Source organism: Oncorhynchus mykiss, chromosome 30 (assembly GCF_057628025.1).
Source record: "Oncorhynchus mykiss isolate SJ-2025 chromosome 30, ASM5762802v1, whole genome shotgun sequence".
Taxonomy (NCBI): Eukaryota; Metazoa; Chordata; class Actinopteri; order Salmoniformes; family Salmonidae; genus Oncorhynchus; species Oncorhynchus mykiss.
Window position 1 is genome coordinate 25867629 of NC_143051.1, and position 8250 is coordinate 25875878.

Consider the following 8250-nt stretch of genomic DNA (forward strand, 5'->3'; position numbering starts at 1 on the left):
GTGTTAGCAGATATGTAAAATACCTATCCAGGCATTGTAAGATCTGAAATGTATCAGTGACGCCTGGGCAGAGGAACGCGACCAACATGATGGCCTTGTTCCTCTGATGGTGACGACAGAGATGGTTGCCTCGCTTCGAGTCCTTGGGAAACTATGCAGTATTTTGTTTTTTTTATGTATTATTTCTTACCCCAAGAAATCTTAAGTATTATTACATACAGCCAGGAAGAACTATTGGATATAAGAGCGACACCAACTTACCAACATTACGACCAGGAATACGACTTTCCCGAAGCGTATTCTCTGTTTGGACCACCATCCAGAACAACGGATCTTATCCCAGAAGCTGATCCAAGACAACGGCGCCGCAGAAGGGGCAGACGGAGTGGCCTCCTGGTCAGGCTACGTAAACGTGCACATTGCCCACCGCTCCCGAGTATACTACTCTCCAATGTCCAGTGTCTTGACAACAATGTAGACGAAATTCGAGCAAGGGTTGCCTTCCAGAGAGAGATCAGAGATTGTAACATTCTCTGTTTCACGGAAACATGGCTCTCTCGGGATATGTTGTCGGAATCGGTTCAGCCAAAGGGCCTCTCCATGAATCGCGCCAACAGAGATTAAACACCTCTCTGGGAAGAGGAAGGGTGGGGGTGTATGCTTCATAATTAACGACTCATGGTATAATCATAACAACATACAGCAACTCAAGTCCTTCTGCTCACCCAACATAGAATTCCTCACAATCAAATGCCAGCCATATTACCTTACAAGAGAATTCTCGTCAGTTATCTTCACAGCTGTGTACATTCCCCCTCAAGCAGACACCAAGATGTCCCTGAAGGAACTTCACTGGACTATGTAAACTGGAAACCATATATCCTGAGGCTAGATTTATTGTAGCTGTGGATTTCAACAAAGCAAATTTGAGAACAAGACTACCTAAATTCTATCAGAATATTGATTGCGCTTTGCGTGGGGGTAATACACTCGACCACTGCTACTCTAACTTCCACGATGCATACAAAGCCCTCCCTTCAGGCAAATCCAACCACGATGCCATCTTGCTCCTACCGTCATATAGGCAGAAACTCAAACAGGATGCACCAGTGACGAGAACTATTCAACGCTGGTCTGACCAATCGAAATCCACGCTTCAAGATGGTTTTGATCACACGGACTGGGATATGTTCCGGTCAGCCTCAGAGAATAACATCGACCTTTACGTTGACTCGGTGAGTGAATTTATAAGGAAGTGCATTGGAGATGTTGGACCCACTGTGACTATTAAAACCTACCCTAAACAGAAACCGTGGATGGATGGGGACATTCGCGCAAAACTGAAAGCACAAACCATCGCATTTATCCATGGAAAAAGGTCTGGGAATTTGCTGAATATAAACAGTGTAGTTATTCCCTCCGCAAGGCAATCAAACAAGCGAAATGCCGGTACAGGGACAAAGTGGAGGCCCAATTCAACGGCTCAGACATGACACGTATGTGGCAGGGTCTACAGGAAATCACGAACTACAAAAAGAAAACCAGCCACGTCACGGACAACGACGTCACACTTCCAGACAAACTAAACACCTTCTTTGCCCGCGTTGAGGAAAATATAGTGCCACCGCCGCAAGCCGCTAACAAGAACTGAGGCGCCCCTCTTCTTCTCCGTGTCTGACGTGAGTAAAACATTTAAACGTGTTCACCCTCGCAGGGCTGTTGGCCCAGACGGAATACCTAGCCACGTCCTCAGAGCATGAAAGACCAGCTGGCTGGTGTGTTTACAGACACATTCAATCATTCCCTATCCCAGTCTGCTGTCCCCACATGCTTCAAGATGGCCTCCATGGTTCCTGTACCCAGGAAGGCAAAGATAACTGAACTAAATGACTACCGCCCCGTAGCACTCACTTCTGTCATCCTGAAGTGCTTTAACTTAAGAGACTAGTCAAGGATCATATCATTTCCACCTTCCGGCAACCATAGACCCACTTCAGTTTGCATACCGCCAAAACAGGTCCACAGACGATGCAATCGCCATCACACTGCACACTGCCCTATCCTATCTGGACAAGAGGAATACCTATTTAAGAATGCTGTTCATTGACTACAGCTCAGCATTCAACACCAAGGTACCCTCCAAGCTCATCGTCAAGCTGGGGGCCCTGGGCCTCAACCCCGCCCTGTGCAATTGAGTACTGGACTTTCCTGACGGGCCTCCCCCAGGTGGTGAACGTAAGAAACAACACCCCTACCTCGCTGACCCTGAACACTGGGGCCCCACACGGGTGCGTGCACAGCCCCCATGTGTACTCCCTGTTCACCCACGACTGTGTGGCCATAGCACGCCTCCAACTCAACCATCAAGTTTGCAGACGACACAACAGTAGTGGGCTTGATTACCAACAACGACGAGACAGCCTACAGGGAGGAGGTGAGGGCACAGAATGTGGTGTCAGGAAAACAACTTCTCACTCAACGTCAACAAAAAAAAGATGATCGTGGACTTCAGGAAACAGCTGAAGGAGCCCCCCCACCCCAACACCTACATTGAAGGGACACCAGTTGAGAAAGTGGAAAGTTCCCCGGCATACACATCAATGACAAACTGAAATGGTCCACCCACACAGACAGTGTGGTGAAGAAGGCGCAACAGCGCCTCTTCAACCTCAGGAGGCTGAAGAAAAGTGGCTTGTCACCCAAAACCCTGACTAACTTTTACAGATCCACATTCGAGAGTATCCTGTCAGGATGTATCACAGCCTGGTACGGCAACTGCTTGCCCTCAACCGCAAGGCTCTCCAGAGGGTGGTGCGGTCTGCACAACGCATCACCGGGGGCAAACTACCTGCCCACCATGACATCTATATCACCCGATGTCACAGGTAGGCAAAAAAAAGATCATCAAAGACAACAGCCACCCGAGCCACTGCCTGTTCACACCGCTACCATCCAGAAGGTGAGGTCAGTACAGGTGCATCGAAGCTGAGACAGAGAGACTGAAGAACAGCTTCTATCTCAAGGCCATCAGACTGCTAAACAGCAGCCACTAACTCAGAGAGGCTGCTGCCTACATGGGAGACCCAATCACTGGCCACTTTAACAAATGGATCACTAGTCACTTTAAACGATGCCACTTAATAATGTTTACATATCTTACAATACTCATATCATATTTATGTACTGTATTTTATACCATCTATTGCACCTTGCCTATGCCGCTTGGCCGTTGTTCATCCTTATATTTATATGTACATTTTCTCATTCACCCCTTTTAGATTTGTGTGTATTAGTTGAGGTTGTTGGGGAACTGTTAGATTACTTGTTAGATATTACTGCACTGTCGGAACCAGAAGCACAAGCATTTCGCTACACTCGCATTAACATTTGCTAACCATGTGTATGTGACAAATAAAATGTGATTTGATTTGAACATGCGTGCCAATTAAAGATCTTGACTACTCAGATGCAAGGCCAAATTAGGGCGTAATCCAGCCCAGGTGTGCAGCCTGGTTGGTTGTTAAAAGCTACCTCAGTTTTATCAATTGTAGCATAGCAGAGGCACGCTGTCCTCTAACCTACAGAGTCACATTAGTTGGTGGCATGGGACTCATGATGGCAAACACGCTCAGGTTATTGTTCAAGCAACTGGTTTGGTTTTTACTTGTGGAAAACTTCTTAATCTCTCCTGCTTTGTCATATACTTATAGCGCTGACACATGGCGAACACCGCAATTTGACAATCGTCCACGCTTTAAACAGCCTCCACTCCAACAAACAGTTTCAAGGCCAGTTCGAGTAGAAACTGTCGCTGTGACGTGCCATTCAGACTACATGGAGATAGTCGTGAAGGCTGATCTGTTTAAACTCGGTAATCTAATCGACGTGGATGACCTGCGACTTGGAGTTGAACAGTACCAAGACCAAGAGCCGTGTAGGGCTACAGCTTCAGCAGCCGGAGATGAGTACAGAATATTTGCAGCACTTTCGGACTGTGGAACCAAGTACATGGTAATATATATTTTTTTAAATTCACTAGTTGACTTCTTGAAACAACCTTCTCTTAAATGCTGCTTTGTGACTCCACAGCTGAACGAAGACTCATTGATCTACGCAAACCTCCTCAGATATACACCCAGAACCACACCAGATGGTGTTATTCGAATGGCTGGTGCTGTAATCCCAATTGAGTGTCATTATGAAAGGTGAGTTTAGGCTATACTGTTGTATGACGGTCATAGGAATCCTGCGTTGACCTATTGGTGTATTTACCGGTCTGTACTTTCTGTTTCAGGAAGTACAGTTTGGACAGCTCTTCTCTCCAGCCGACCTGGATCCCTTTCACCGCCACAGTGTCTGCTGAAGACACCCTGCAGTTCTCATTGAAGTTTATGACAAGTGGGTATATAAATCCTGGGCTGCATTTCGCAGGGTACAATTTTGTTGACCATTCAGATAATAAATCAAAAGGATACAATGGTGCTCTCCCAGAAGCTTGGTAAAACCCGGGAATTGAATGTTCAGATATCAAATGTATTTATATAGCCCTTCTTACATCAGCCCTTCTTACATCAGCAAGCAATGTAGGTGTAGAAGCACGGTGGCTAGGAAACTCCCTAGAAAGGCTCTGAGGGGTGGCCAGTCCTCTTCTGGCTGTGCCGGGTGGAGATGTTCAAATGTTCATGCATGGTCAAATAATAATCACAGTAGTTGTCGAGGGTGCAACAGGTCAGCACCTCAGGAGTAAATGTCAGTTGGCTTTTCATAGCCGATCATTGAGAGTATCTCTACCGCTCCTGCTGTCTCGAGTTGAAAACAGCCGGTCTGGGACAGGTAGCACGTCCGGTGAACAGGTCAGGGTTCCATAGCCGCAGGCAGATATAAATGTACTATGTAGCACAAATGCCCCTCTGACATGCAAAATACAGAATCACATCAGACAACTGTTATTGGGGACACTTCTATCTGCAACGTTATACAGTTTGCCTCCTAAACATGGCCCTCATTTTAATCCATTATTAGATGCTCACTAGTTGAGCGCCTCTTGACAATATGTTCTGGCCGTGGTAGTTTTAATAGCGACTCGTGTTCGTACCTTTGAAACGCATCGCTTGCAGTACGGTCTTTCTTTACTGCCATTTCCTTTCCAGGTGACTGGCTCTATGAGCGGGGTTCTGGAGTCTACTTCCTGGGTGATCCCATCAACATTGAGGCGTCTGTCAGGGTTGCTCACCACACCAGGCTCAGGGTCTTTGTTAGCAGCTGCGTGGCCACACTGGACCCTGACAGCAACTCTGTCCCCAGATATGTCTTCATTGAGAGTGATGGGTAAGCAGGGGGGGGGGATGACTTAGAATGACTTATCCGGCTGGCCCGTAGAGAACGATAGAAGATGCCATTTGAGGGCTTCCACCATTTTTATGGTTTCTTTGAGATGTCTTAATTGGTTACTAAGGAAGATGCCCCAATATGTATTTTAATATCTCCCTCCAGGTGCTTGACGGATTCCCAGCTGCCTGGTTCCCGCTCTGGTTTCATGCGTAGAACCCAGGACAACAAGCTCGGGTTCCACATTGATGCCTTTAGGTTCTACCAGGAGGACAGGGCAGAGGTGAGGGCGGTATTTAATAAAAACAATGTTGTAGAGGCCATTATGGGTACTGTAGTTAAATTATTCTACAGTAACATAATTTACAGACATTATGTAGGCTACTGTGATTCTGCATCTTTGTTTTGCTTATCCTGTTTTTCACAGCTGTACATCACCTGCCACCTTATGGCAGTCCCTGTCATGGACCATGCAGAGCCTAGCAACAAGGCATGCTCCTTCATTGATGGCAGGTGGGATAAGTCACATTTCCTTAGCTACTGGGCTGTGACCTATTCACTGGAATAACCATAGCTTTTTAAAAAAGTGTGTGCTCTTGGTCCATGAGTAGATCTTTCATACATTTCAGATGGAGGTCTGCTGATGAGAATGATTTGCTATGTGGGCCTTGTCCAAGCCTGAGTAGACAGAAGGGGGTTGATCAAGCTCCAGCACAACGTCCCCTCAGTCCAAGACTAGGTGGTAGCCAACTTGAACCTCGTGTCTACCGCAACAAACCCCCAGCCTCTGGTGACAATTGGAGTATTGGGATGAAGGCCAAGAAAGGTGTATTTGACATCTTAATCCCTCTATTCCATCACCACCTTCTCAAAACACATTGCAGGGGCGGGACCTTCTCCAATATGGAAATTGGGGGAAGACTAATTGAGTGTCTTGACTGCAAATGTATGTGTTGTCCTTTTAGTATGGGACCAGGATACTACTTTGGGCCCCATGATTGTCCTCCCAAGTAAACAGAAGAGTACACCTCTATCTCCACGGACGAGTGGAGGTATCGATATACCTGGCTTCCCTGCCTCAACAGGGGACAGGAAGCCCGTATCACCTGGCAGTCTTTGGCGTGGCATGGACTTCAAGAGAGGTAATTTGACTCTGACATGGCATAATCTTATTCCTTATGTAGTGGACTACCTTTGAACAGGTAGTCTTGAGAACCCAACCCTAGGCAACAGCAGTGACTAGGGTCTGGTTTCAATGACTGACTCGTTTGGCAACTTCTCCCAACAAATCACGAGGCAGAACGTCATGATTTGAAACCAAATTTTGCAGGGAATACCTTTGCAGTGGTTTTAGTGAAGGTAGTTGAGGCGAACTAGCCACTTGCATAATGCACTCATTAAAAATAACTGATCTCCATCTTGCTAGCTACTATTTTGTATGTATTCAACCGGTTAAGGTAGTGACTTAGGCATCTATGCCAAACTCGCATTCTAGTACGTACAGAAGTGTAAAGCCAGTTTTTAAAATGTGTGGGAGGCAACCAGGATGTCTAGACTATTGCCCAGACCATGATGCACTGGTCAAAAGTAGTGCACTCTATAGGTCATCGGGTGCCACTTCGGACACCTGTCTTTTCCTATCCCTATAGGCTAGCAATTCTGCCAACACTAGCTGTGTTAATCTGTTACATTTAATTCCAGGACCTTATTTCGCCCAATCCCAAAATGAGGTTAGTCCCTTGGGCCCAAGGGTCGGACCCAACAACAAGCACGGTCTCGTTAGCTCTGCAACATATGATGGCTTCGTCAGGCAGAAAGAACTAATCGCCCAACGAGGTAATGACAGTACGTTACTGTTTTGAATGTATGATAATTGCATGTAGGCTCTGTGCTAAATCGTCTGTTCTCAGAGCTGGAGGCCACTCCAGACCCTGAGTTGATTCCTGCACCTGAGCCCATTGGAGACCTTGAGGTTACCACAGAGAAAGAGGGTCTGGGTGAAGAGGAGGATCAGTATGAGATTGGAACCTATTGAAAGGGTATGTATGGGATGATGGTACTGCTATTTTAGAGGGAAATAACCTGCACATGGCAAGCAGGTTAGCACTTATTGGGATGGCTCCGCAGAATGTTCACTAGCTGGCACAGCCACAAAGTAATAAAATATGATTTTTAAACATTAACCTCACTGCCAACCCTAATGCCTAACATTAAATTAAAAGCATACATTGTTACAATGTAGCCAATTTTGACTTTCCATCTGGCACATCTAGTGGGAATTGCTCGGTATTGTCCTGGAGGCAGAACTGTCTCAATAAATGTCAACCTGCACATGGCAATTGCCAGTATCACTTAAATATCTGCTTTTGATGTGGTTTCATAAAGAAGGGATATGTTCCCAGTCCACTATCCAATTTCTAGAATTGGAAGGCGCTGTTGTTGTGGGTGGCCCATAATAGACTTGCTCCAAGCAGCAGCAGACTCCAACTCACTGAGGTTGGTGCCGGTCCTGATGTCCCAGCACACAAGGAGGATGACCCTACAACAAAGTGACATAAGCACCACATCTGCTCCTGGCGACGTCAACCAGGGACGGGACTACCACAACACTGAGACGATGCCTGTTAATCTCTCTGAAAAATAAATGATTTAATGCTACTTCGACTGACTTTCTGTCTTCACCATTATGCACTACATGCTAGAGTAATCTGAAATATTGCCTTCATTTGTTAAAAAAGTGAGGGCCTGTTTGCGTAGCCAGACATCACATCCTGGATTAATGTGACTCTGTCCCAAGGTTCCTGATTGAGCATGTAAGCTACAGGGCATTCTGAGACATTGGGCTTGCTATGAAGGGTCTGAGGAATGGGTGGACTGCACAGGAGGTTGGTGGCCCCTTAATTGGGAAGACCGGGCTTGTAA

At 46.4% G+C, this 8250-nt stretch overlaps 1 protein-coding gene across 5 annotated transcripts; it reads left to right on the plus strand.

The window, feature by feature from the left end:
• The first annotated feature begins 3539 nt into the window (after positions 1-3539).
• LOC110488177 (zona pellucida sperm-binding protein 3) lies at positions 3540-7986 on the plus strand. Of its 5 annotated transcripts, none has more exons than XM_036971610.2 (11): positions 3540-4011; positions 4090-4205; positions 4295-4398; positions 5151-5328; positions 5494-5611; positions 5756-5841; positions 5958-6154; positions 6294-6470; positions 7030-7164; positions 7239-7367; positions 7731-7986. In XM_036971610.2, the coding sequence occupies exons 1-10, from the start codon at positions 3604-3606 to the stop codon at positions 7361-7363; spliced, it is 1644 nt and encodes a 547-aa protein (XP_036827505.2). In that variant the 5' UTR covers positions 3540-3603; the 3' UTR covers positions 7364-7367; positions 7731-7986. The 5 variants fall into 5 exon arrangements, with proteins under 5 accessions (XP_036827505.2, XP_036827508.2, XP_036827509.2 ...); XM_036971613.2 differs by having other exon boundaries at positions 7788-7986; XM_036971614.2 differs by having other exon boundaries at positions 7803-7986.
• Positions 7987-8250: the final 264 nt, after the last annotated feature.

Coding starts and splice junctions, on each gene's coding strand:
- LOC110488177 (XM_036971610.2), top strand. CDS start 3,604: ATGGGACTCATGATGGCAAACACGCTCAGGTTATTGTTCAAGCAACTG. Junction 4,399..5,150: donor CTCATTGAAGTTTATGACAA/GTGGGTATATAA, acceptor TTTCCTTTCCAG/GTGACTGGCTCTATGAGCGG. Junction 5,842..5,957: donor TGCTCCTTCATTGATGGCAG/GTGGGATAAGTC, acceptor CATACATTTCAG/ATGGAGGTCTGCTGATGAGA.